The sequence below is a fragment of the Hyaena hyaena genome, unplaced genomic scaffold (genome assembly GCF_003009895.1).
Source record: "Hyaena hyaena isolate Hyena2069 unplaced genomic scaffold, ASM300989v1 scaffold_43, whole genome shotgun sequence".
Lineage (NCBI taxonomy): Eukaryota > Metazoa > Chordata > Mammalia > Carnivora > Hyaenidae > Hyaena > Hyaena hyaena.
In genome coordinates, this window is record NW_024080675.1 from 3141148 (window position 1) to 3168255 (window position 27108).

Genomic DNA, 27108 nt, shown 5'->3' on the forward strand with positions numbered 1-27108 from the left:
GCTAGAGCTCTTCCAAGGGCCACACCGATGCCTAGTTGTGGGGGATTCCAGCGGGGGGTGGAAGGGCAGAGATAGCACTGGATGAAAACCGAAAAACAGGTCTCCCTTCTAGGCCATGATTAGCTATGCAACCTCAGGCCACCCATCTCCTCCTGGGGCCCCTGAATCTTCTACCAGAGGATTGGAAAGCATGATTTTGAGTCATTAGGATGTGTGATTTAAAGATCACAGGAGGGTCCCCAGGTCCCTCTGTGGCCATACCTTGCCCCGCACCCCCTCCTTCTTCCACCCCAGCCAAAGGAGTTTGTGGCTGTCATTGGAGCAGGGCATGCATCCAAACCAGGGCAGAGTTGAGCACTGCCTGAGCCGAGGTGGGACTTGCCTCCGCAAGGTAGGCCTGCCTGTCCCCCGGAGGGACCCTTTGAGTCCAGCCTCAGCCTCCAGAATCCTCACTCTGGGGCCTCTCTCCTGCACAGCCTCCTGGGGGCCAAAATGGGAGACATTTTGAGTTGCTTCCAGTTTATATGAAATCATCACTCACTTTTAAAATTCTGCCAGGCTCCCTTTTCTCCCCATCACATCCCGGCTACCTGCTTAGCCCAGAATTGTGACCATCACAGTCCCAACCTTAGGGTGGCCTGGGTGGTATTGGAGACCATAGCAGTGGCAGAGAGAACTTGCTTCCAGGCCCTCAGCCACTTTGACCCACTCACTTTTGGACCTGGATGTTGGGCCAAGCCCTGAGAAAGGCCAATTCTGTTTCTTGGGGTAGAAACAAGGCCTCTATAGCTCCTCTTCTGCAAAGGGCCCAGCCCTTTTCTGCTCTGCACATTGTCCTTATGATTGTGCAGGCAGGGAAGAGCCAACCCTCTTTCCCTTCTGTCTCAGAGAGGGAAGATGAAGTCTGGAATGCGACAGCATTTTCCCAGAGTGTGCTGTGAGACACACACCAGCTCGGACATGGGTCCAGGGCTCTGACATTTTCCAAGCTTTTGGCTACAAATATACCTGCTGCTCAGAAGTATCCTAGGTCAAGACCCTAGGTAAAGGGAGCTAGTGTGCCTCAGGGATTTTATTGTTTTATCCAAGCTGCTTTGCTCTGTCCCAGGTGAGGTCCTCTGTGGGGATTCCCCCCATTGGCTGAAAATGAGGCCACTCCTACTCCTGTGTTTTGGTAAGTATCCATCCCCATCCTTCTAGGCCCTATTATATCGCGGGAGGTGACAGCCATGGATAGGAGGATAGTTTACCAAAGTGAGAGCACCATCTGTCACCCTGTAGTCCTTGAGCTCGGAGCGCCTGTCTACTGGGGCACCCATGAGGTTTCCCTGCTCCTTTGGGCCTTTGGGGAAGATGAGAGGTCCCTAAGTGTCTTCTTATTCCTACCTGAGGGTGGCTCATGGTTCCCCAAGCACAGCTAATTTCCCAGCCTTTCACTCTCTAGCTGGTTCTAGAGCCATCATGGCTTGATTTTACAGTGGATTGTAGCTGGACACTCACTAAGTGTGGCTGGGTCAACTTTGCAGATAAAGGAGCAGAAAGAATGCGGGCATCTCCTGGTGTTGCACAAATGGCCAGCAGCCAGCACTGCCCTGGTTGCTGACAGAGGCCAGGCTGCAAGTGAAGAGATTGAGGAGTGTGTCCCGGTGGCTGAGTATGTGCCTACAATTTGATTCTAAAAGCCACATATGGATGCCACATTTCAGGATCATCCAGGGTGTTGGTTGCCAGTGTTTTCCCTCCTTTCCTTTTTAAGTTATGGGTTATAGAACATGAACTCAGGGGTTTTTTTTTTCCCCTCACTGCCACCACTGAGTGGGAGCATGCATGAGGAAAAAGGTCTAGTCTTGCAGATTTATGCTTCCCTGGGGGATACTGGGTGGCCTGGCAGACCCTCCTCTCTCTATGCTACATCCCAAAACCCTTGTGATTTCAGTCTTGCCCAACCTCCTGTGTGCCCAGCAAGTCTGTTCCCGCGGGGCCTGCTATCCACCTGTTGGGGACCTGCTCATTGGGAGGACCCGGTTTCTCCGTGCTTCATCCACCTGTGGACTGACCAAGCCTGAGACCTACTGTACCCACTATGGCGAGGTAGGCCCTACCACCATGGCCTCCAGGGCTGGAAAAGGCCAGATGGGGGCGTGTGTATGAGTCTTCCATTTGTTCACAGACTGCCTGGAGTGTACTTGAGATAGCCCCAGCCCCATGCCCTGTGGAGAGTGTAAGAAACATATAAGGCCAGATCACTGCCTCTAAAGAATTTTCTCCTTCATTGGGCAAGAGAAAATGTACTCAAAATTAGCGGAATGGTTCTTTTCTCTCTTCTGCTTGATAAAGTTGAAGTCTCTCCCCAGTCCTTGGGCATGGGCAGGACAGGTTTTCAGGTCTTGGGAACAGACAATTGGATGAGTATTGATCCTGTAGTATGTAGAGTTTAACCTGTTGTCTGTGGTGGATGAAGCCAAGGCTGATGGAGCATAGGTGGTGGGATGTGTGCACTGGGTTGTGTTCTTGCCAAGGGATGAAATAAGTTGTTCCATGGTCACTCGTTTGCCACCATCTCTTTGGCCAGCTTTGGGATATGAGTGTGAACAGAGCTAGCAGGACAATATATGATTGTAAACTGGAGTTTACCTTCTGTGTTTTGCAACTGTCATGTATGAAGAGCCAACTTACCTCTCAGCCTTGTTGCTGCAGTCAGGCAAAATGAGAAATATCCCAGCTGCTCTTGGAGGACATAAGTCAGCAGGATAGACCAGGGAGTGATAAGGCTGGAAAGGAGGCTTGGAGGCTCAGCTGATAAGTCGGAATACAAGCTGAACAAATCCAAAGCTCAAACTATAGGACCTATATGTCAATTAACATCGCCTGATTAGGCAACTGAGTTTTCCAAAGAGTTGTGATTTTTTCCTTCTACGTGCCTGTGGACCTTTTTTGTAGAAACTTTGGCTTTCTTTTCTTTTTATTTTTTTTAAAATGTTTATTTTTGAGAGACAGAGCATGAGCATGAGCAGGGGAGGGGCAGACAGAGAGGGAGACACAGAATCTGAAGAAGGCTCTAGGTTCTGAGCTGTTAGCACAGAGCCCAATGCAGGGCTTGAACTCATGAACTGTGAGATCATAACCTGAGCTGAAGTCAGACGCTTAACTGACTCAGCCACGCAGGTGCCCCTCTTTTCTTTTATCTTTAATAAAGTGGGGAACATTCTTGATGCCTCATCACTTAACATTTTCTTGTTTCCCAGCTGCATGTCTCATTTGGCCATTTTCTGCCCCAAAGACAAAGGTTTGGACAAAGGAGTGGGTGAGAAAGTGGTTTTCCCTGAGTCTCTAGTCTTTTCAGAAAAGGAGAGAAAGAGAGAAACACAGAGAGAAGGGGAATTAGAGAGATTGATTGCCATGAAGGAGACTTGGGTTCACAAAGAACCTGTGGTTTCCTCTTTCCAAACTGTCCTCGTCCTTGGGATGATGGAGGTGGCATCTGATACCACCTGTGAGCCTCACTGGCCTTCTTGTCTCCAGTGTTCTCTTTTAATGACAGATGGTACTGGGTAGTGGCTTTGGAGGTGCTGAGCAGAGATGACTGTGGTTTCTTCTGCTCACCCAGTTGGATATAGGAACAGTGTTTGACAGTGTTGGGTAAGATGGCCGGCATAAGACAAGTACTCCCTGTGGGCCCAGATTACTCCACAGGCATCAGGAGGTCTGGCAACATTGAGCTTTCTAGGCAACAGAATGGTTTTAGCCACCCCATTCCTACACACCCTCAAAATCTTGTGCCACTAGGGCATGTCCAAAAATTTCAGGGAGACTTCTGCTGACCTCCTTCCTCGAGCTGGCCTGCCTTCTGTAAGGGGAAGCAAGGAGAAATCAGAGCCCCCGTCCTGGCACGTCCCCTCAACCCCAGTCCTGTCTGGACAGCCTATGTCCCCAAAGCCTTGGGCTTTTGGCTTCACCTTGGCCTGACCTCTGCCTCTCTCAGATGCCCCCCGGGAGCCAACTCCCTTCCCTGCTCTTAAGCATTCCCCCGAGAGCAAAGTGGTGCTTGCAAAAGAGAAGTCTAGACTTTTGCAACCCTGGGGATGGATAAATCTCAGCTATTTTGCTGCTGTGAAAGTTGAGAAGCATTGGCTTTCTCCCCTCCTTTTCTATAAGGGGGGATAAAGCCATGCAACCTCTTTTCAAGACTAGAGGATAGGGCATCTTGAATGCAGTGGGTAGTCCCAGGTCTGCTACTAACTTGTGGTGTGATCTTGGTCGAGATATTACCCCTTTCTAAGACTTACTTCCTCTTCCAGGATTGAGTGTTAGATGAAAGGGTCTTCAGGTTTGCTCCTGGCCCCAATTTTGTCTGGGAATGAGTTGACTGCTGAAAACCAGCTTCTCATCCCCCTACCTTCCACTCCTCTCTTGTTTCATTTCTCATTTCATCTCTCTAACCTATCTCACCTCCTAGAGGCTCTTGGGTGACAACTGTGAAGATGCACACTAAAAACACACACTGGGGGGTGCCTGGGTGTCTCAGTTGGTTGAGCATCCGACTTCAGCTCAGGTCATGATCTCACTATTCATGGGTTCAAGCCCCGTGTCACTCTATGCTGGCAGCTCAGAGCCTGGAGCCTGCTTCGGATTCTGTGTCTCCCTCTCTCTCTGACCTTCCCCTGCTCACCCTGTCTCTCTCTCTCTCTCAAAAATAAAAATAAAACATTAAAAAAATAATTTAAAAAACCACACTGGGTGCAGTGGTGGCTATGTGATTACAATTAAGAATCAGTATTTTAACTGCTGAGTTCCAATTCTAGTTTTTAAGTTTAATTTATTCTATTATCAAATGGTATATTTAGCAGCTGTAATTTATTAAGCACATATTATGTGGCCCAGACATCATACTAAGAGTTTTATATAATCTATCTCAATTCATTTTCATGATACTTCATGTGGTGGTGCTTGTTATCTCTGTGAGCTATTGGGAGGGTTTGGGTGTGTGCTGAGATCCCAAATTTATGATGGAAATACACAGGTGCCAAGTTTTCTGAGTAGTTAGAGATGGGGGTGTACTGGCCAGCCCTGGCTGGAGACGAGACATGATGTAGAGCTGCATTCCTAGTGCCTGCCCCCTCCCTTTCCCCCCTCACCCATTTCTGCCAGCTCCTGCCCTGATATACACACCTGCCTTAAGTCGAAGCTTCTGGTTAGTGCCTCTGTTCTATTTCTGTGACATGGCAAGCCCTGAGCCAATTACAGCCTCACCCAGCACCTGCTGCCTGCCCATTGATGTGGCATGAATGCAAGCGCATTGGAGATTTATGCCTCTTGGACATTCTGCGCTGCTCATTCCCCTGCTGTCCACCCTGGGGTGGGGATTGCTCAGTGGAATAGGAGCCGCAGGAGGAGTGGGGATTCCTTCCAGTTCCAAAATTGTCTCTCCCAGCTCCCGGTCTCAGAGTCTAGTTCTTTTTTTGTGGGCCAGTCTTTGCCTGTTGGCATCCTACCTCCTCTGGCCTGATTTGGTCTCAGTGGTTAAATCCCATCAGCCTCAAGAGCTTGCTTCTGAGATGTTGGGGTCCATATGACATCCCTTTCAATGGACATAGGAATTGGCCAGCTTTGCCTTATGACACCCCACACCCAACTTTGCCCCTCTGGGCCTGCCTTCCTTGACTGCCCTTTAACTATCCAGGCTTGGGCCCAGGCTGTTCCTTACCAGAATGGCCCTGTCTCCTTGCTCTCCTTCTTCTAGCTCCTAGCTAACCTCTGGGTAAACTCACTGTTCCCTAAAGCTCAGCGTACGTCCGTGTTGCCCCCTTATCCTTGTTTGCTTCTGTGCTTTACGTGAGCACAGTTCCTTGTTGGAAAAACGAGAGTAATGACAGCACCAATTCCAATAAGTTGTTGTGAGGATTGTATAAAGGAGTGAGCAAAGTGACTGTGGCTGGTGTCTGCAAGATGCTAAATGTTCCATCCCCTCTCCCCTTACACACCTGCCTCCTGGCACCTGTGTCTGTGTGCAAAGGCTGTCTCATCTGTGAATCATACTCTTGAGCATTTCTTCCCTGATTAGGACACACACTCACATATTTATCAAAATCAAGCCATCCTTGGGCTGGCCCACTCAGTTTTCAAGGTGGCCACTGCCAATCTGATTTGCAGGGGACTGCTGGAGAATCTGGAGACAATTATGGTCAGTGAAGTCACCCTGACTGGTAGTGAGGACTCTCTGGTTCTGATCCTGGCTGTGACACTTAGATTAGGGTTGGAACCTTGTTAACCCATGGGTTCCCTCTAGACCACCATTCCTCCATTTATGAGATAAAGGAGTTGGGTTAATTGGCCTTTATGTTTTTTTAGCTTTAGCATCTCTGCCTTCTCAGAGATGGCTGGGCTGTGTGTGACCCTTTGGGTTCATCATGGTCTCTCTCAGGCAAGTACTTGCAGGGGCTGAGTCATACCCTGTGGTCATCTCTGAGCTGGTGCAGGCTCCCCAGAAACCAGTGGGTTTTGTCTGGAAGCTTCCCAGCCCTGATTTCTGCTTCTGACAATGTTTCCTCCAATGTTGTGTCTGCTCCCCTAAATGCTTTATTTATCTCCCACTCCCTCTCTTTCTGGGGAAAACTTAATTACTCAGCTGCCTTAATAACAGTTTTACACAGTCCATGCCTCAGGTTAATTAGCTGTGTAAACCAAACAGCTGTCATTTTTATCTCTTGGAAACAAGCTGAAGAGCAGTAGCCAGTTCACATCCCCTCCTCCCCAACACACACACACATACAGGCACACACTTGCATATATGCATGAAAGTGCACCCACACCCACATGCACACACCCCAACAAACACTGCCTTTCTTTGACAATTGTCTGTTTCCTTGACCTTTGGCATAGCTAATGTGTAGGTAGAGGATGTCTTCATATATATTCTGAGATCCTTATCCTCTTCCCATAGAAGACTTTGAGACTGTCTCTAACCAAAATGTCTGCCTTCCTGTTTCCCAGAAGCTCTCAGACATTCTGAAACTTCCAAAGCTCCTGCCATTGGGGAATCACTCTTTTGGTGGAAGCATTGTTGAATTCCTTGTTTAAAATATAAACACTCTTGGGAAAGGCACCATATCATCAACCATTTGTATCTCAGGAAGGCCTTGCCTATCAGAAAATTAGCTGTGGCTAACCCTTGAAAAGGGTTCCAAGAACGTAAAACCCAGGATGGGTAACTTTTGAGCGCTAGAAGGAAATGAATAGGGACACTGGGGGACAGTGCTGCTAACAGAAGGGAGAAAAACTTGGGTTGGTAGAATGTGAGATTCTGGGTTCCAGGTTGTTATGGCCTGGGAAGTAAATCTTGCAGGCTAAACAGACAGAAGAGGAGGGAAAGATATGATGGGAAGGCGTGGACAAACCAGGGTGGCCTCAGACTTTGCTGACCTGGCCTCTCACCCAATTGCTTTTGGGGTTCCAGTTGCTAGAAATCTCTGGGCCACATTTTGCAGGCCTACTTTGTTTCTTTGTCCTTGGGGAATATAGGAACCATTGTTATTGGCAGAGCCTGCAGAGGTCCAGGCAGGCAAAGGAATTCTCTGAACGCAGGCCTAGGGAAATATCTCTTTTTCTGGAAAGATCCAGGCTGGGCTGAGGCTGTCCTTCCCAGGGAAGAAAGGAGAGAGCATCCTGACAACCAACTCTGGTTCCAGGCAGTGGTTGCCAAGTCATGACTATGCCCCTTGAATCAGAACAGAGATAGAAAGTTTAAAGGCAGATACTCTGGGACAGAAATCCCTGCTTCATCTCTTCCCAGTTTTATGGACTTGGACACAATTCCTAACTCTAAGATTTGCTTCCCTATCTGTCAAATGAGTATACCTATCATTTAATGTAAAATGCCTACCTCAGAGATTTTGGAAGGATGAAAGGGGATAATGTATGCACAGTGCTCAGGAGAGAGCCTGGTGCAGTGTAATTTCTGGGTGTATGGTACACATCATCTTTAATCAGCTCTAGAAAGTCAGCCTACTGAACTTACTTTGGATGGTGATAAGGGCAATGCTTAAGGCTTTGGTGAAGATGTTATTTCATGATAAGAGAAGATGAAGTTGAAAGTGCCTTATAGAACTAGAGCTTTCCTCCCACTCAGCACCACAGGGGAATTCAAGTTTTGACCTTTACCAGCAATATCCATTAACATAGAAAGGCTGAGGCTTGTGGATCCCAGTGGGGTCTAATGGAGGCCTTGCTGACCAAGGGGCTTAAAGGTTTCTTCTTCTGCGCACTTAGCTGAGAAGAGTAGTGCTCCAGTATGGCATCTGGTCAGTATCTTTTTTTTTTCTTCTTCTTATTCCTTCCTTTGCATTCTTGCTTGGAGTGTTTTAAACTTCTGAGCAGATAAGCTGGAGTAGAGAAGAATTCTAATAGCATGTTAGAGCAAGAAGGAACTTCATTATCTCATTCCACCCCTGCATATTAACAATGAGGAAGCTGAAGTGGAGAGAATGTCTTTTCTTTCAGGCAGCTGGATTTTTTTTTTTTTTTTTTTTTTGTCTCAGCTTCCTTTCTTTAGGCCCTGGCTGGCAGCCATGACCCTGATGATATCTCCTTAGATAGACACAGGCAGCCCCTGGCCTGCCCATGGGAGGGAGCTGGGCCATGAAAACCAGAGGCTGTTTTCCTATTTCCCCCTAGAGTTAGCTCTGTGTTCTACAAAGGCACAGAGCTTCGCTGTGCATTTACCTTCCTTTTCCCACCCATTTCCACTGTGATCCAGGTTCCTGCTAGCTCTTGCTCTCTCCTTTGCCCTCCCCCTAGCTCTCTGGGAGGGTTTGTCTTCCCGTCAGACTGCTGAGCTTCTAGAAAGCTCTAGGATGAGGGAAGAGGCCCAACCTTTCCAGATGGAGAGCAAGTAGGAGCCAAACTGGCTGGAAGCCTGACAGGCTGAACTGATAATAATGTTGCGTCTCTAAGAGAGTGCAGCCAGGAGAACGCTGGCTAGTTGACCCCGGAGGGAGGCTGCCGCAGCTGAGAGCTTCCACCTCTGGGAGAGATGGAAGCGCCCAACACACATGAAGGGAAGAACCTCGCATTGATCATCACACACACAGATGTTTATACACATACTCGTATAGGCATGCAAGAATAGATAGAAATGGAAACTGAGGCACAGAGGAAAAGAGAAAGCAGCTCATCTTCACGTGGGCTTCTGCCATAAGCTGCTCTATTTCAGGTCTCCATCCAGCTCCATCCAGCTCGCTAGTTGACAAGCAGAGCTACTTAAAATACCTGGCCCAAGCCTGTTGGCTTAGCCTGTCTCTAAGGATTGTAATAAATCCCTCCTTTAGCTATGTTCCTATGAGAAGCAGCACGTAGGTTTTAAGTCCACGAGGGTATCTGATCTTCCATCAGTTTCTGCACACGTGGACGGGAAGTGGAGCGGGCACTGGCTACCCCCAGCTGACTCTGAAGACTGGGCCAGGAGGCAGAGTAAAATGCCCATACTGAACACCCTGGAGATTTTATAATAATTAATAATTTATTTAATTTTATAATAATGTCTATTTTCCTGGGCATACAAGTGAATATATATCCAACGTGCTAAAGTTTAAAATTAGTAAAGAATAACATATAAGGAAAAGAGTTCCCTGTTATCCTATTACGCAGATATATTAGGTTAAGCTGCATGTGGTTGCCATTTTTGTAGGTCAGATTGGCTGAAGTCATTTCATCTGGTTCAACCTAATCTGTTGGTATATGTCCTCCCAAACACTTTCTATTCCTTTAAATATAGATATTTATTCCTTTTATATTATATGTATTTATATTTATATTATATTCCTTTAAATATCTGTATATATTTCATATATATTTGATCATGACCTATACACATTTATACCCAACTGTCTTTCTTCACAAAACATTATAAGGCAAGCATTTTACCCATGTCATTGAAAACTTCCTGTGACCAGTCTTTTTAATAGTTACATAATATTTCATCCTTTGGGACCATGAAGGTCATTTCCGCAGTTCCAGGTTGAGCTGTTCTAGCCCCTGTGCCCCGGGCCTGAGGAAAGAAAGAGCCTTGTTTCTGGTGCTCATTTGGCCAGGGAACAGGCTGGGATCGGGTCCCAGCAGAGCTGAGGAGAGAGCTCTGGTGACAGGCAGCGGAAGGCAGCTGGCCCTTGTCTCTCTGCAGGACATGTGCTGAGTGCAGACGGAGGATGGGGAGTGGAAAAGTTTGCCCCTGAGAGGCTGCGCAGAGTGGGGAGAAGGGCATGCTCACTGCCAGGGACCAAAATAGGATTCTGGAGGAGAGTCAGATTCCAGCAAGAGGCTTCTCTTGCCCAGAAAGGATTATTTTAAGTGCTCAGGTATTTATTTCAGCCACTGACACATCTACAGTTTCTGTGTTAACTGAGCTGGGTCAGCCTGAGAAACCAGCTTTCTTCCCAAAGCGCTTTCTCCACCTTACGCTCCCCCATGGTCAGCTGCGGGATCAGGCCAAGCCCTTTGAGTGAGACAGAGATTGTCACCTTTTACCATGCTTCCGTGATGTCTGTGGACCCACCTTGTTTCCTAGCAGAAGCGAGACGGTAACATTGATGGAGGAAGGGAGAGAGAAAGGGGGAGAGAGGGAAAGAGGGAGAGGAGGGGGAGTTGGTAAGGGACCCTCTCTGGTGTTGGTGCTGGGTCCCACATTGGCCATCAGTCAAGCAGAAAACTCAGTAGCCTTTTTGAGCCTCATCTTTCACAGATGTAAAATGGGAATAATACTCCTTATTGCCTGGGTACAGTACCTAGCCCATGGTGGGCTCTCTGTCACATAATATTGATGTTCTATTACCTCCTCTCTTCCCCACCCTCCTTTTAAACTCCCTGACTGCAGGAAGGGAATGTTTAGTAATAATTAAAATGTTAGCAGTCATTGAATATTTGCTATTCATTAAGTATTAAAGGCCTACTATGTGCTGGGCACTTTTCTAAGTACTGGGGATACAGGAAAGGAAGCCCTCAGGAGTATACATGTTTCGCAGAAGGAGGCAGATGGTACACAAACAATATAAGCAAATAAATAGACAATAAAAACCCAACATTTCAAGTGGAGATATGTACCCTGAAGAAAAATGTAGCTGGGCAAGGAATGGATGGGGCACTGAGTGTTCCATATAGGGCACACGGCCAGCCATTATTTAAACATTAAATACCAAAAAATTATAGTTTAATAAAACACATTTGATCATGATGAGGAAACCTCCGAGCATCAGGATGGGTGACGATTCTCTCATATGGAGGTGAGAGTTGGAAAGTGGGGTGGGAAGTAGAGTTTTCAAGAGCCAGGACTCCTGGCTCCCTTTCTCCTTCTGCACTGTCCCAAACTTTGTCAGCCATGGGGAGGGAATATGGGTGTTGGGCAAAGAGTTCCCATAATCCCAGGCACAGGCTCAGCATACTAACTCAATCCCTTTGGGACTAACCTGTCAGGTTAATCAGTCCAAGTAGACACTACCCGTTCTAAGACATCACATCAGCCTTATTGGCTTATCACCTTCCCTGGGCAGGGCATAAGTTCAGGAGCGGGAAGACCTTGGATAAGCCAGAGCTTTCCCCTGGTTCTGGTGAGTGGAGGCCTTAGGGGAAAGCAGAGGCATGGGTGTTTGGAGATACGGTTGTCCCCACCCAGAAGGAGGCTCTTGTCCAAGCCTTGCTTCTACTTGTGGATGAATATGGAGCCCTTTGAATAGTGTTCTCTACTCTGAGCACAAGATTTGGTACCATGGTTACTCAGAGAAAAAAAAGTTGATTTGTGTTCCATCAGGGAGCTGGGACAAGGTTGTGCTGTCTCTGGGGGGGTATGTGTGCATGCACACAGGCACACACGTGCGCGCGCGCACACACACACACAAACTTAAAGAACAAGGGCCATGTTCTATGGCTCTCTTCTTTTGCTTGGTGATCCCCGCCTGCTATGGAACCCACGGGGTTCAGTTCTGTCTCTTGTATTACTCCAGAGCATGGGCGGGCCAAAGAAGGTGTGATTTTTGGGGGAAGCTCCCCAGTGAGGCTGTTTCCTTTTTGGCTGCCTTGATCTTCATGCGAGAACTCTTGCCCTCAGCCCCAAGGCCGCAACATTCCTGGCCTTGGGACCTTACCTACAAAGCTCCATTGAGTTGGGTGCCCTTGGATTCTCTCCTATGGGTAGGGAATGCCAAATCTGTGAAGGGTCCTCAAGTCTCAGATGTCAGTGCTGGAAGGCCTTTGAGATCATCCAAATGTTATTAGAATGTTGGCTCTCTGAGGGCAGAGTCTTCATTTTGTTCACGAAACAGGGCCCAGAGCAGGGTCTAGCACATAGTACACACTCAACAAGTATTGTCTGAATGATTGAATGACTCTATTCCAACCTCCACTCAATCTGCAGAGGAGAAAACTGAGCCTAGAAAATGGGGTAACAGAGCTAGGGCTGAAACTCCAAATTCCCTTGTCCTTTTTTGCTGTGTCCCCTCTCCCTGATGCTTAGAAACCCAGTTTTCTCTAGTCTTCCAGGATTAGGTCAGATGAGATCTAAAACTCTCTAGCCTGTACCTAGCACACAGAAGATGCTAAATTAAAATGAATCTCTCATCTTTTCTTCTTTCGCTTCTGGTACTCTTTTCAAATTTTTCTTTGAGGCAATGTTCTGTACCAGAGTTTGCTGCCACCTCGCATCTCTTTCCTGGCAGAAATGCCTATTTAGTATTCACTTCTCTATGTGTTAGAAGGGAGATGAAAGAATTAAGTTCAAAGATGACCAATAGCCTTGTTTTAAGAGGCTAATCCTTCCAAAGGTATAAATGAAATCAGTGAATCCCTGGAGGTGGGGTTTCACAGAGGAAATGTTCTAGGCTCTCAGGACATAGGGAAGAGTCTTCCCTGGACCCCACCCACAAGGCTCTGTTGTCTCCCTGTCCCTCAGTGGCGGATGAAATGCTGCAAATGTGACTCCAGGTTGCCTCACAATTACAATGGTCACCGAGTGGAGAATGTGGTTTCATCCTCGGGCCCCATGCGCTGGTGGCAATCCCAGAATGGTAAGCACTAGCCACCTATAGGGGCCTAAACTGGTGGAGGCTCCCACAGCATGGGGGTGGCCGGAGGGTGTCTGGGAACCCTTGGGGGTGTCCCAGGCATTTCTTATGGAGGTGGGACATGTGTGGTGGACAGGCAGCACCCACTCCCTCTGTATTTGAGATCTTTTGAATGCTGTAGATAGAAGAATTTACTGGAAGTCAAGAAATGGATAAGAAGAGTGAGAGAGAAATGCCTTTATTTCACCCCACTTAGTTACAATGAGCTCATTGAAGGAATGGGGCTTGTAGAACAGACAAGTTGAAATCCTTTAGTGTATTAGGGTCATCAAGAGATGATGGGAAGGAAATTTGGCCAAGGATAGATAGGATCTTGAATAGGAAATATAAGTTAAAGTAAGCTGGTACCATTCCTCTCCAAGAGGAGAATTGAAGGATTGAGGTTTCTGACTTCCTAGAGCTAGTAGAGTCCAGGGCCTTCTTCAGGGCTGGGAAGATAGAATCTCTCTGGTCTAAACTTTCTGCTTTTTGTCCTTCCAGACGTGAACCCTGTCTCTCTGCAGTTGGATCTGGACAGGAGGTTCCAGCTTCAAGACATCATGATGGATTTTAAGGTGTGCTTCCTAAGCATGGCGGTGGATGGGAGAGGGGGACCATGGGCCTTGTGGGCTTGGGCATATGAGAAGCACAGTGTCCTTGTCTCCCTTGGCTTAGGGTGATGGCATCATATGGTGGGTAGGCTCCACTTCCATAGGCTGAGGTGACACTTACCTTGAGTCTGTACCATGGTGACAGCAGAAGTCCACTCCTGGGAGCAGAGTGGCACCTCCAGGCCCTCCTGTCCTGGCCCTGCAGTGGTTATATATCCACTTCCTTTTCTGCGTCCCTCATCCTCATCCCGTCTAATTAATTTGGCTCTGCTAAGTCCCAATTCCATTTGGCCTGGTCAATTATTATGCAGTTGTGTATTCTTGGTGTGTTTAATAATTTTGCTGATGAGATTGAGTTTAACAAATAGCCAATAAGTGGCCCATCCTCATGAAACATGTGCTCTTGAAACATGCCTCTTGCTGGACAATCTACTCATTCACTATTACTTCCCAGAATACTTTGGATTCTGCTTGTAGACTAGCATCCTGAGATACTCCTTTTGGAGGGAACATTTTTGTTCATTTCTCACAGGGCATTTTTTTTTCCCAGTGAAGATTCAGTTTTATTCTTTCTATAGAAATAGTCAAAAATTTAAAGATCAGGCTTGGTTAATAAGATTAGATCAGGAAGGGTGAAATCATTTTCAGAAGTTAAAATGAGCTGCGAATAAGAAGCAATAGGATCTAATTTCTAACTTGACTCAGAAGGTTAACTCTGAGATCCTCTCCTCAAGAAAAGGTCAAAAGTATTTTGAGAAATGGCAGTATCACTTGAATAAATGCCCAGTCTCTAAAGGTGACAGCGTTGAAGGGCAACATTCATTTGGATGGGTATAGTTAGTCACATTGCTTTTCCATTGCTCTCTCATTCATTTGTCCATTCTTGCTACGCACATATTGAACACTGGTTGGTTATACGTAAGGTCTGCTGCCAGATGTTAGGGGTAAAAAGATGAATAAAGCTAAATCATGGTTGTTACATTGCTTTAGTGTATGTTAGGGAGACAAAAGACCAACAATGAGAAGACATGATATGTACTGTGATTAGGAAGAGGTGCTGGGGAGCACAGAGTGAGGCATCCAATTTGGTCTGTCTTTGGAGGGGTGAGTCACAGAATGTACCCAGGAAAGATGAACCTTTGTAAGCCACTGATAACCAGGTAAAGGACATAGTTCCTTCTGGAAAAGAAAACCATAAAGTGCAAAGACCTGGAGGCAAGAGGCAAGAAGGTATGTAATTGGGGAGGGGGCAAGGGAATGCACATAGAGTCTAGAGGAGAAAATATGTATAAGGTGATAAGAAGGAAGGATGTGGAAGGCTACAAGCTGGTGAGAGATGAGTTTACAGACATAAATGGGAGGGGGTAAGTAGATTAAAGATTCATCCATTCATTCAACAAATGACTAAATGCCTCCTGTGTGCTAGATGTTGAGGGGACAACTGTGCATGAGACAGACAGTGAGGCCTATGGTTTATTGTAGTGGTTCTCAACTGGGGGGTATTTGGCAATTTCTGGAGACGTTTTTTGTTGTTACAGCTATGGGTGTGACTTACACATCAATTGACATCTCGTGAGTAGAGGTCAGGGATGCTACTAACCATCCAACAGTGATCAGGATAGCCCACGCAAGGATTTATCACACTCCAAATACGAACAGTGTCAAGGCTGGGAAACCTGGGCCCCTGGAGTGGAAGAAAATGCAGGAAGCTAACAAATAAATTATTGGAAATTGTGGTGATATTTATGAAGGAAACAAAGAAAATGCTGGAATGAGGCAGGGTGGGCAGAGTGTGGGCAGAAGAATGCATGCTAGATAGGTATAAAAAAATCTTGTGGGGAAGTGACATTTAAGCTGAGAACAAAAAGTGAGAAGGAACCCACTGGGGAAAAAACATTCTAGGCAGAAGAAACAACCTGAACAAAGGCCTCTGAGGAGGAAATGAATGTGGCATGACCCACGGCTTGAAGAGATGGAGGTGCACAGGACATGAGATGAGGTGAGGAGACAGGACCTCTTCACCCTTGGTCAGGGGTTTGGAATTATTCAGGAAGAGCAGGCAAAGGACTTGAGTAGACATTTCTCCCAAGAAGACATACAGATGGCCAGCAGGCAAATGAAAGGATGCTCGACATCATTAATCTTCAGAAAAATGCAAATCAAAACCACACTGATATATCACCTCATGCTTGTTAGAACGGCTAGTATCAAAAAGACAAGATGTACATGTTGGCGAAGATGTGGAGAAAAAGGAACCCTTATGCACCATTGGTGGGAATGCGAATTAGTGCAGCCGCTAATGAAAATAATATGGAGGGTCCTCTAAAGACTAAAAATAGAACTACCATATGATCCAGCAATTCCACCCGGGTCTATATCGGAAGGAAATGAAGTCACTCTCTCGAGGAGATATCTGTATCCGTATGTTCACTGTAGCATTATTCACAATAGCCGAGACATGGAAACAAGCCAAGTGTCCGTCAGTAGATGAATGGACAAGGAAAATGTAATCTCTAGCTATATATCTATACACAAGGGGATATTCAGCTATAAAAACAGAAGGAAATCTTGCCTTTTGTGATAACATAAGTGGACTTTGAGGGCATTCTGCTAAGTGAAATAAGTCAGACAAAGAGACAAACACTGTGTGTTTTCACTGACATGTGGAATCTAAAGGGCCCCGGGGGTGGGGGAAATGGGGAGGGGTTGGTCAAAGGTTACAAACTTCCAACTACAAGATGAGTAAGTTCTGGAAAACTAATATACAGCATGGTGACTGTACTTAACAACACTATTGTATACCTGAAAGTGGTTAAGAGTATAAAGCTTAACTGTTATCACCACACACACAAAATGGTAATTATGTGAGGGGATGGGCGCATTAATTATTGCAGTCATCATTTTGCAGTTTGTACATTTGTCAAAAACCACCCCATTGGACATCTTAAACTTACGTATATTATGTGTCAATAAGATCTCAGTAAGCTGGAAAAAAAGAATAGTGTGAAGCTATTCTAGGCTTTTTAGCAGAGGAGTGACACAGTCCATTTTATGCTTTAAAAAGGACATTCTGTCTGTATGGCGGGAGGGAGTGGAGGTGAAAGTGAACAGGGAAATCAGGTGGCACCGACTTGAGACATCAGAGGGCTGTGTGCCGAAGCTGGAGACAGGGCCTGATGTGGGTCCGTTTGGAGGAAATGGTCCAGGCTGGGAGCCGTCAGCATGAAGGCAGCATTGAAAGTCACGAGAAATGGGGAGGAAGGTCACAATGTGTTATACCGAGAAGCTCGCATTTCTCTCTAGCTCTTGCACATCCATTGAGGGGCCTCGAGCAGGAGTGACAGGGTCAGGGAGTCATCTAGGAAGACGTCTCCAGTGACATGGGGAGAGAGGTTTGGAGGGCCCAGAAAGCTGGCTGTGGGAAGCACAGTGGGAGGATTTTCTGGCCCCACGACCTGCATGGTGGGCTGAGCTAGGGATCATGGGTCACCTTTCTCCCACTTTCCACGGTTCCCCTGGAGAAAATCCGATGGGGCTTTCCAGTGTTGGCCAGGATGTCTGCCACTGGACCTGGATGCCTGAAGCCCACTTGCTCCTTCTCGCCCCGTTCTCCCTCCCTCGCTGTGATTCTCAGGGACCGCCAGTGCATCTTTAGGAGCCGTTTTCGGCGATGGTGTCTCTCCAGTGGTCCTGTCTCTTCACTCAGGCCCCCACCGTGACTGTGTCTCTGCAGGGGCCCTTGCCGGCCGGGATGCTGATTGAGCGCTCCGCGGACTTTGGTAACAACTGGCAGGTGTATCAGTACCTGGCTGCCGACTGCGCCTCCGTCTTCCCCCGGGTCCGCCAGGGCCAGCCTCAGAGCTGGCAGGATGTTCGGTGTCAGTCCCTGCCCCAGAGGCCTAACGGGCACCTGGATGGGGGGAAGGTAGGTAGAGGGGACTCGGAAAAATAGGCACAGGTTGTTGGGGAAGGGGAGGTCCCTGATCTCACATTTGCTCACACGGTCACCCAGCCCCTGGAGAAGAGGTCAGTGCACCTTGCTGTCTTTTCTGCTCCCTCCAATAATGACCTCTCTGGCCACTGTCAGAATATCTGCTGTTTGTCCCGTTTGCTACTCAGGAGGAATATTTCAAAACCACATCGAGAGCCCTGCATAGTCCAACCCCGCACTCTTGCCCTCTTCCATAGCCACCGCTCCCAGCTCGTTGGCACATCCCCACGGTGGAGAGGGTAAAATGCACTCTGCTTCAGTGCAAGGACTTTGAGATGGTTGTTGGATTCAAGTGTGCAAAGTACACACATTTAATTTGATCTCTGATTTCACCTTGGTAAGGTTTAACACCAGAACGAGCCTTCTCAGATTAATCCCTCCATCTGACTCTTGGGAAAATTCAGGTAAAAGCCATAGCTCTGGGTCACTGGAACTTAAACCCGGAGATAGAACGGAGAAACTGCTTCTAGAAACAGCTCAGAACTTTCTCCCCAACTCTACGCCTCTCACTTGGGGTCAGATTCTTGCATTTCTTTTCTGCCTTTCCCCTCACCGCCCAGCAGCTGCCGCTGGAGGGCGTCTGTGTTCTCCATCCTTCCTTCTCTGGTTCAGGCTGCAGCAGCCTTCAGAGCTGTTTTCCAGGGCACCCAGTGCTCAGAGCGCTGCCCTCCCTGTGGGTGATGCCTCTTTCCTTCCCCAGAGCAAGTCCTCCTGGGTCACAGCAGAACCTGCATGCGTGTTAACCACAGTCCCTAGACTCCAGATCTGAACACAGGACTTTTTCCTGATCCATGGAAGGTTGACATGAAAACTCTGGAATATGCAGATGAAGTCCCATACAATGAATGGGATTTTTTGTTTTTGTTTTTTTCGTGTTGGTTTTTTTTTAGACACACACACACACACACACACACACACACACGTGTGGGGGGGGGGGAGCAGAGGGAGGGAGAGAACCTTAAGCAGGCTCAATGATCAGTGTGGAGCCTGACCCAGGGCTTGATCTCAGGAACCTCAACATCATAACCTGAGCTGAAATTGAGTCTGACGCTCAACTGCCTGAGACACCCAGGTGCCCCTGAATGGTTTTTATTAAAAAGGAAAAGCATAGTTGAAAATGGGGTTGTCTAGAGGGTAGTCACCACATCCATGAATCTTTGGGCCCTGGACCTTCTTGTTCATTCTAGGTGTTTGGAAAATTAGCATTACCTAAACCCTCATGTGTACATTGTATATCTTACCATTATTTTTGACCCAAGGAAATCAGGAAATTCTTGGGATATCTGTATTTTTAAATGGAGAAGCTCGGTTGTCTACATACACACAAACGCGCACCCGCACGCATACACACACACACACACACACACACACACACACACACAGGGCCCAGTGATCACCTCACTCCCTCAGTGCTGTTGGCAGGCCTCATATCCATGGTCTACTCAGGTTCAAGGTGAGAAGGGCCTCAGAGCAGTCTGACAGGGATGGAGCATTGGTGGAAAGGGGCGCTGGGCATCCCATTTACCTCTTCTGCAGGCCTTCCCTTTCCTTGTCTCTGTAGGTTCAACTTAACATTATGGATTTAGCATCTGGGATTCCAGCAACTCAAAGTAAAAAAATTCAAGGTCAGTGTGGTAACTTCCCTTGTTTGTGGCAGAACTGTGGGTGGGGAACAAAACTTGGATCTTGGGACTTGCCATGGTTGGTTGGTTGGAACTTGGGGCATAGATATTGCCTGGTCCTTCCTATTTCTGTGAATATGGTTGGATTTAATACTCACCCTGCTTATTCCATCAGTCTGTGTGGCAGACTCAGGAGGCCTGGGTTGAATTCAGGGGTCTTTCCTGCTGGGTTGAGGGCTGAGGAGGATGGCCCCTGATATAACCAACCTTATGGAGGCTGGGAAGACTAGATGGTGAGATCAGAATTCCTTTCCTTATCCGTCCTGCCCTTGGAGACTCTATTTGCCTCTAACTTCCTTTCTTCCTTTTCCCTTCCCCAACCCTATCCCTCCTTGTTGTTTGCCCCCTCTCAGAGCTGGGAGAAATCACAAACTTGAGAATCAACTTCACCAGGCTGGCCCCCGTGTCCCAGAGAGGCTATCACGCCCCCAGTGCCTACTACGCAGTGTCCCAGCTGCGTCTACAAGGGAGCTGCTTCTGTCACGGCCACGCTGACCGCTGTGCCCCTAAGCCTGGAGCCTCTGCTGGACCTTCCACCACCGTGCAGGTGACAGCCCCGGGTGGGAAGGGCTGAGGGGAGAGAGCAAGACCAAAGCACACTAAGGATGTTCTTGGGGTTCTTATAAAACAACGAGGGCACTAAATTTAAGATCTGGGGTATTTAACATTTTAGGAACAGTTAAAAAATAGTCTAATTATCATTTCAAAGATCAGAATTTTGTAGCACTTCTTTACGCCTGCCTTATGGTTTTTTAGTAATGGTTTGTAATGGTTTGATTTTCAGTTACACATAAGCAAATCTGTGGGTCTTGCCTGGCGCTTATGGAGACGCTGCTTAGTGCTGGCTACATATAATTTCCTGGGGAGCTAAAACAAAACAAAACAAAAAGAATGTGTCCAGATGTCCATCCTCAAATACTCCAAGTTTATTATTGGTTTTTAAAGCTCCCAGGTGGTTCTCAGCACCGCCAGGGTGGAGAGCCACTGGTTTGGGGACTCTAGAGTCCCATCTAGTGGTGAACATGGGGCAAGGTGAGAGAGAACAGATAAGGTGGATGCTGAGTGTACCCCAGATCATCTGACTACTGAGTCAGATGCATCAGGGATGGGAGAGGGAAGCTCCAGCTTCACTAGCAACCCTGGGGGTTTTTCTGTGAAACCAAACACAGGAAATGTCAGCAGAGGAGAGAAAACTTTGCCCCAGAAGCAGAAGCAGCTGTCATTTCTGTTCTTTGGAGCTTCAGTTCTTGTATTAACACATGGGAGCTCATTCACCCTAGTGATGGAGAGTCACGAGGAAATCATGTAAAAGGGCCTAGAGGGAAATACAGGTGAAGTGAACTCTGGTCAGCCACATCCTTCCCACTTCTGGGCCAGCCCCTACCCAGGGCTGCAGCGTCGGCCAGAGGGAGACCAGCTCTGGGAATGTGTCATCTATTAGGGCCTGGAGACAAATGAGTAGAACCGAGGCAGAACCTGATTGCTGATGGATGACCAGTACAGTGTGCTGTGGGATGTAGGGGAGGGACGGGGCACACCAGGGGCTCCCAAATCTGGCTGCACAGTGGAATCACCACTTTGAAAAGCACCCATGCTTGAGCCTTGTCCCGAAGATTTGGATTGAGTTGGACCTGGCAGTGGTAGTTGTAAAAAAGCTCCCCACATGATTCTGGAGTTGCGCCCAGGGCTGAGATCCACAGAATTAGTGGAACCAGGGAGGCCTGGTGAAGAAGGCGCCATTCTAGTGGGCCGGGTTGTACTGGTGACTAGAGAAAGAAGGGAATTCCAAGCAGGAAGAAAATCCTCAGTAACAGCTGAGAGGTGGGGGAAAGCAGGGCTTATACAGGATGCGGCTGGAGGTGCCGCTTGGCCGTGCTGTCCGAGTGGGAAATGAAGATGAGGCAAACATGATACGAGTCTTTAACACCAGGCTGAGGGTGTGGGGCTCCATTTGGAAGACAATGAGCACACAATTGCTATTCTAGTTTTATATCTTAATAAGTCTGGTAACAATTTATCACAGCAGTCCCATTAGCCAAACAGCCGTAGTCAAAGATTGCTGCAATATAAATCTCCAGAGGGCCCACAAGCTTCTAGAAACTTAGTTTACCAGTAAGGGTGTCTGGGCACCTCCCAGGTGCTGACTTGGACGGGGCATCATGGAGATGTCCAAGGGCAAAGAATGAGCTTTTTAAAAACCTAGTTAGAACAGGAGGGCAGGTACACGTATCTGAGCCTGTGTGTGCGCGCGCACACACACACACACAAGCAGGCAGCTGAAAGGGTCCCTGGAGTCAAGTGAAGTCTGGAAGAGGTGGGGTCTGAACTGGATCCTGAGTTGTGGGTAGGAGGATTAGAGGGGAGAGGGCAGGTCCATCACTGGCACATTCCTCTGATGATTATTCCTGATGGCTGGTGGCTCCTTTTCCAGGTCCACGATATCTGCGTCTGCCAACACAACACCGCCGGCCCCAACTGTGAACGCTGTGCGCCCTTCTACAACAATCGGCCCTGGAGACCTGCAGATGACCAGGACCCCCATGAATGCCAGCGTATGGTCCCAAACTCATCTCCTCCCCTGTGGTGATTGGGTGGGGTGCTGGCCCCTCTGGGCCTCAATGGTCTCACCTGGGATATTATTTAAATCTAATCTTAATCGCACCCCTGTAGTGTAAGCTCTCCCTGCTCTGTGGAGATGGAGAGAGTTTAGGTTGCAACTGCCCTCTGCCTAACCAGGCTTTCTCCTCAGCCAGGCCTGAAGGGACCAAGGCTGGTCCTTCCTTCTCATGCCATATGGCTTCCTGGTAACCTCAGGTCCTCTATCTTCTGTCCCCTCCACTGGTCTTGTCCTGTGTAGGACTTAATCTGGTTCCCTGCTTCACAGGACCCCCTATAGTCAGGGCCTTTCTCTGCGGAAGGGAGGGAGACAAGGGTCCCCAGCCCAGAGAGAGGCAGCAGCCCAGGAGGAGATCCATGGTGGCAGTCGGGGAGGGTTGGGGTGAACTATTCAATGGGCTCTCTCTTTGGCCCAACACAGACATGATTTTTGGGTGGGTCTCCACATTGAGAGTTAGGAGGCCTGCGTTCTTATGCTATTCTGCCTTCTTACTGGCCATATAACCTTAAATAAGTCGCACAAGCCTCCCCGGGCCTCAGTTTCCTCGTTTCCTAGACCTGAACATGCTGCAGAGTTGCAAGAGATGCTAGTGCGATAGCGTGGAATGCACTTTGTGGATGGCGGTGGTGCTGGTCCACAGTCAGCCCTGTGAATGTCCTTTTTCAGCATGCGACTGCAATGGGCACTCTGAGACCTGTCACTTCGACCCAGCTGTGTTTGCCGCTAGCCAGGGGGCACACGGAGGTGTGTGTGACGACTGCCGGCACCACACCGAGGGCAAGAACTGTGAGCGGTGTCAGCTGCATTATTTCCGCAACAGGCGTCCTGGCGCTCCTATTCAAGAGACCTGTATCCGTAAGTAGGGGCTCTGGGGACCCAGGGTATCGTCCGCCCATTACTCCCCATCCTCTCTGGGCACGACAGAGCATGTGGCCCTGGGGACACACAGCCCTCAGGAAGCACGAAGACTTGGTTGTTTGCCAGGGCTTGTGGGCAGTTGTTTTTTTTTTTTTTTAATTTTTAATGTTTTATTTATTTCTGAGAGAGAGAGAGAGAGAGAGTGAGCAGGGGAGGGTCAGAGAAAGAGGGAGACACAGAATCTGAAGCAGGCTCCAGGCTCTGAGCTGTCAGCACAGAGACCAACGGGGCTGGAACCCACGAACCATGAGATCGTGACCTGAGCCCACGTTGGACACTTAACCGACTGAGCCACCCAGGTGCCCCACAATTATATTAACTTAGCTGGGCATTTCTAAGTAAATCACTTCACTTCTCTGGATCATCAATCAATCAGTCAGTTAATCATTATGTAGCACTTGTTTTGTGTGCTTTTTTAAAGTAAAATAATTTTTTATGTTCATTTTTGAGAGAGAGAGGGACAGAGCGTGAGCAGGGCAGGGGCAGAGAGAGAGAGGGACACAGAATCTGAAGCAGGTTCCAGTCTCTGAGCTGTCAGCACAGAGACCGACGTGGGGCTCAAACCCACGAACTCTGAGATCATGACCTGAGCCAAAGGCAGATGTTTAACCAACTGAGCCACCCACATGCCCCTGTGTATCCCTTATTCTAGACACAGGAGGGACAAAAGTAAATATAAGACATAATTCCTGCTGTCAAGAAACATACACACTGTTTCAATCACTGGAAAAGGCAGACTAAGTACTTGGTCCATATATATATGTTATTGTCTTTACCATGTTATATTGTGGCCTGCTCCGTAGTTTTCTATTTCCCCCAATATTGAGAACTATTCCACAGCGGAGATCATGTCTCATACGTGCAACGGCAGGCACGTGGCTCAGGAGATGTTTAGTGAACAAACACATGCACTGAACACCCGGGAGTGACTTAGCATGTCCTCTGGGGCCAGTGAGGTTGTACATGAGAGAGCAAAATGGACTGAAGCAATCTGAATCAGGCAGGGTTAATCATGATAGACTTTTCAGAGGCAGGAAGAATCTGCATTCTGAAAAGCTTGCCAGAGGTCTAGGTGTGGGAGTTGGAGAAGCTGGCTTACTTCCTGTTGATATTATTTGTTTATGGAAAGAGTTGACTTCTGTTTCCCACAGTGACTTGCTGTGTGACCTTCAGTGTGCTCCCATCTCTTAGGGTTATCCTGAGGACTCTATAGGGCAACATGCATGGGTACACAGTCAGCACTTGGCATATAGCAGTCATTCGGTAAATAATGACAACAGAAACTTCTATAGTACTTAACATGGGCCAAGCGCTGTTCCATCTGCATCTCATTCACTCATTTGTTTCTCACAGGAAACCTGTGAGAGTTGTATAATGATCCTTATTTTACAGACGAGGAAACTGAGGCACAGAGGGCTCAAGTTACTTGACTAAGGTTGTAAGGTTGTAAGCCAGTACGTGGTGGGATAAAGATGTGAACCAGGCAGTCTAGCTTCTACAGCCTGCTCTTAACGTTCTGCCTTTTTCTTTCTTCTTCTTGTGGTGGCTGCTCTGTGTGTCAGCCTGCGAGTGTGATCCTGATGGGGCAGTGCCCGGGGTTCCCTGCGACCCAGTGACTGGGCAGTGCGTGTGCAAGGAGCACGTGCAGGGGGAGCGCTGTGACCTGTGCAAGCCGGGATTCACAGGACTCACCTATGCCAACCCGCAGGGCTGCCACCGTGAGTAGGGGGACCCAGTCAGGGATTTCACCGGGAAGATTGCACCCGCCACCACAGTGCTGACGGGCCTCACCGCGGTGTGAGCCAGATGCTGTGCCACGGGCCTCCAGCAGGTGGCAGCACAGGCCCGGGGTTAGAAGGTGGGACTGAGTCGGCCAGTGGGAGGGGGTTGGAGGGTGGGTGGCCAAGCTGCCAGGTGCCAGGGAGGAAAGCGCAGGGACCTCGTGAGTCAGGCAGGTTATCTGGAAAGAATGACCGTGCCTGGTTCTTTCCCCGGGCTGGGTCCTCTTCCTGATGGGTGTCCCCTGGGGGCGCGTTTCGGTTGCCTTGTGAGCTCAGTACCCTCCCTCCTGCAGGCTGTGACTGCAACATCCTGGGGTCTCGTCGGGACATGCCGTGTGATGAGGAGAGTGGGCGCTGCCTGTGTCTACCGCACGTGGTGGGCCCCAAATGTGACCAGTGCGCTCCCTACCACTGGAAGCTGGCCAGCGGCCGGGGCTGTGAGCCATGTGCCTGTGACCCTCACAACTCCCTCAGCCCCCAGTGCAACCAGGTACAAGGAGGAAAGGGGCCCTGCCCACCAGCCTCTGTCTCCCCCCAGCACTGCCCTTCTGGGTCTTTCCGAAGTCGCACTTGTCTGATCTCCCTCCCTCTGTGGCTCTGAGCCTTCTGCAACGCCCCGTTCGTCGTACCTGCGGGGCCATTCGGGGTTTTGCCTTCAGAGCTTGTCTTTGAATGGGAGCCATTGTTTTGGGGGCACACTCGATCAGTGTGCTGACCCGGGATCTGGGACACAGTCGCCAATACCAGGGCAAGGCCAGGCCTGCCTGGGAGGCTCCCTCACGGTGCTCTCCCTCACAGTTCACAGGCCAGTGCCCCTGTCGAGAAGGGTTTGGCGGCCTGACCTGCGGCGCTGCAGCCCTCCGCCAGTGTCCCGACCGGACCTATGGAGACACAGGCACGGGGTGCCGAGGTGGGTGCTTCCTGAGTGGGGCGGTGCTGAGGCAACGGGGAGGGCGGGGCTCTTGGGGGGCGGGGTCTTGGCGGGGGCGGGGTCTTGGCGGGGGGGCGGGCTCCTGGTGGGGGGCGGCCGGGTGGGTCTGTGGTTTGGGAGGATATCCGGTACTGGGACAGGTGGTGTAGGTCCCGGCAGCTCCGTGAGAGCACAAGTTCCCCACAGCTGCTCCAGCCAGCCAGCCCGCTTAGCCTCCCAACCCCAGAGCCTGCTGGCGTCAGGCCACCCCCCTGTCCCCATGACAGGAGGGTTGCTTTTCTCCCCACTTGCCCGAGACAGCATTTCCCAGAAGTCCTCTCCAGGGGAGGGGCAGGGAGGGGAGGAGTTCCCTCCTTGATGGAGAAAGTGAGTCCTGAGGGAAAGGTATAAATTTCCCCCCGAGTCAGTTGACAAGCAGCCACACGAGCGAGCGTGGAACTTAGAGCCTGCAGACCCAGCTCTGCTCTCAGCGTGGCCTCTGTCCTACGGAGCCACTTGGAGCGGGTGGTTTCTGCCAAGACCTCGGTTTCCTGACAGCACAGTGCACTTAATAGCTCTGTGCCTGTTGCTTCATCTATACAAGCGGGAAAATAAGGGAGGTTAACTCTGTCACAGAGTGGCTGCGAAGTTAAAGCGAGTTCAAGGGTGAGTCAGTGAGTGTCTGACTTAGAGCAGTGCCGGGTGCATAGTAGTTGCTAAGTGAGGGCTTGCTTTCTTGGCTGGCATTGCCCTGACTTTATTCTGGCCTTGACGGTCTATTATTCTAAGCCACATGGACTGAGCCTGAAGCTAGGCCTCTGCTTCAGGCTCTCCCCACAAGGTGCCTTTATTTTCTTGACACCCAACCCTGACCGTCATTTTTTCCCCGCCTTAGCCTGTGACTGTGACTTCCGGGGAACAGAGGGCCCAGGCTGTGACAAGGCCACAGGACGCTGCCTCTGCCGTCCCGGTTTGACCGGACCCCGCTGTGACCAATGCCAACGAGGTTACTGTGACCGCTTCCCTGTGTGTGTGGCCTGCCACCCTTGCTTCCAGAGCTATGAGGCTGACCTCCGGGGGCAGGCCGTGCGCCTCGGCGGCCTGCGCAATACCACTGCCAGCCTGCGGCCCGGGCTGCGTCTGGAGGATCCTGGCATGACTGCCCGGATCATGGATGCAAAAAGGAAGATGGAACAGATCCACGCAATTCTCGGCAGTGCCTCAGTCACCGAGCGGGAGGTGTCCCAGGTGGCCAATGCCATCTTCTCCATCAGGTGATTTCCCTTCCCCTGCCAAGCACTTTGAATTACATCACATGGGTTCACCTAAGTGGCCCACACTGGTCCTTCTTTCCACTGGTACAGTCCTGTACAACTGACAGCGCATTTCCACATATGCTCTTTCTTTGAACTATCCCAACAGTCCTATGAGGCTGGTGTGGTGAGTGTTATTACTTGCATTTTGTGGATGGGGAGACAGGCACAGATAGGTGATGTGACAGAGTCATGCAGCCACT

General features: G+C 49.1%; 1 protein-coding gene across 5 annotated transcripts in view; it reads left to right on the forward strand.

Annotated features, from left to right (window-relative positions):
• LAMB3 (laminin subunit beta 3) overlaps positions 1-27108 on the forward strand; it is a 60617-nt gene that overhangs the window by 22852 nt on the left and 10657 nt on the right. For all 5 annotated transcript variants that reach the window (XM_039230074.1, XM_039230073.1, XM_039230070.1 and 2 more), the window contains 13 exons: positions 1109-1174; positions 1937-2091; positions 12932-13046; positions 13584-13657; positions 17427-17618; positions 19246-19309; positions 19720-19913; positions 21798-21918; positions 22650-22838; positions 24464-24619; positions 24976-25172; positions 25481-25592; positions 26488-26866. In XM_039230074.1, the coding sequence (XP_039086005.1) occupies positions 1147-1174; positions 1937-2091; positions 12932-13046; positions 13584-13657; positions 17427-17618; positions 19246-19309; positions 19720-19913; positions 21798-21918; positions 22650-22838; positions 24464-24619; positions 24976-25172; positions 25481-25592; positions 26488-26866 (1976 nt within the window). In that variant the 5' untranslated portion in view covers positions 1109-1146. The remainder of the gene's footprint in view (positions 1-1108; positions 1175-1936; positions 2092-12931; positions 13047-13583; positions 13658-17426; positions 17619-19245; positions 19310-19719; positions 19914-21797; positions 21919-22649; positions 22839-24463; positions 24620-24975; positions 25173-25480; positions 25593-26487; positions 26867-27108) is intronic.